General features: G+C 56.0%; 1 protein-coding gene across 1 annotated transcript; it reads left to right on the top strand.

Annotated features, from left to right (window-relative positions):
• Positions 1–45: 45 nt before the first annotated feature.
• H310_15383 (hypothetical protein) lies at positions 46–383 on the top strand (the record flags this gene model as incomplete). Its single annotated transcript, XM_008883359.1, has 2 exons — positions 46–324; positions 357–383. 2 exons carry the CDS (start codon positions 46–48, stop codon positions 381–383), a joined length of 306 nt encoding a protein of 101 aa, XP_008881581.1.
• Positions 384–562: the final 179 nt, after the last annotated feature.

Below are 562 nucleotides of genomic sequence, written 5' to 3'. Positions count from 1 at the left end.
GAAACGACGGACAGTTTCGCCAACAACACGTAACATCTTGGAGCCATGACGGTGTGCGGTGACGTGGGAGGCGGCAAGGATCGACCGTCCTGGCTTCGCGTCGTCGATCGAGCGAGCATTGTCGTGGCGGTTGCGGCGCAGGTCGCGATGGCCATGACTTACTTGCTAATCCTGCGCGATTACGCCACGAACGACTACTTTTGGACCCATTTCAACGTGACGGGCACGCAGTCGTTTGTGTTGGACGTGTACAACTCCCAGCACTGGCTGCCGTCCGAGTCCGCGCCCTTGGGCCTGTTCACCATGGACATGGGGTCGCTGAAAGTCCACTCGACGCCGCTCGCGTCGCATCGCAGGGATTGTCGAAGTTTGCCGCGATCTAGTAGACCTCTTGATCAAGTTATTACTCTATTAACCAACGTCGCAGTCAGTTGAATCCGGTGGTAAACTTACCACAACTGCCGAGTTGGCTCTTATTCGACATCCCCTTATTCGACATCAAGCGGCTGTCATTGACACCTTCGTCGAGATTACACGGCGGCAAGAGGAGAGACTGATGGCG

The sequence above is a fragment of the Aphanomyces invadans genome (genome assembly GCF_000520115.1).
Source record: "Aphanomyces invadans strain NJM9701 unplaced genomic scaffold supercont1.417, whole genome shotgun sequence".
Lineage (NCBI taxonomy): Eukaryota > Oomycota > Saprolegniomycetes > Saprolegniales > Verrucalvaceae > Aphanomyces > Aphanomyces invadans.
The sequence above is the reverse complement of the archived record's forward strand: the minus strand, read 5'-3'. Positions and strand labels throughout refer to the sequence as shown.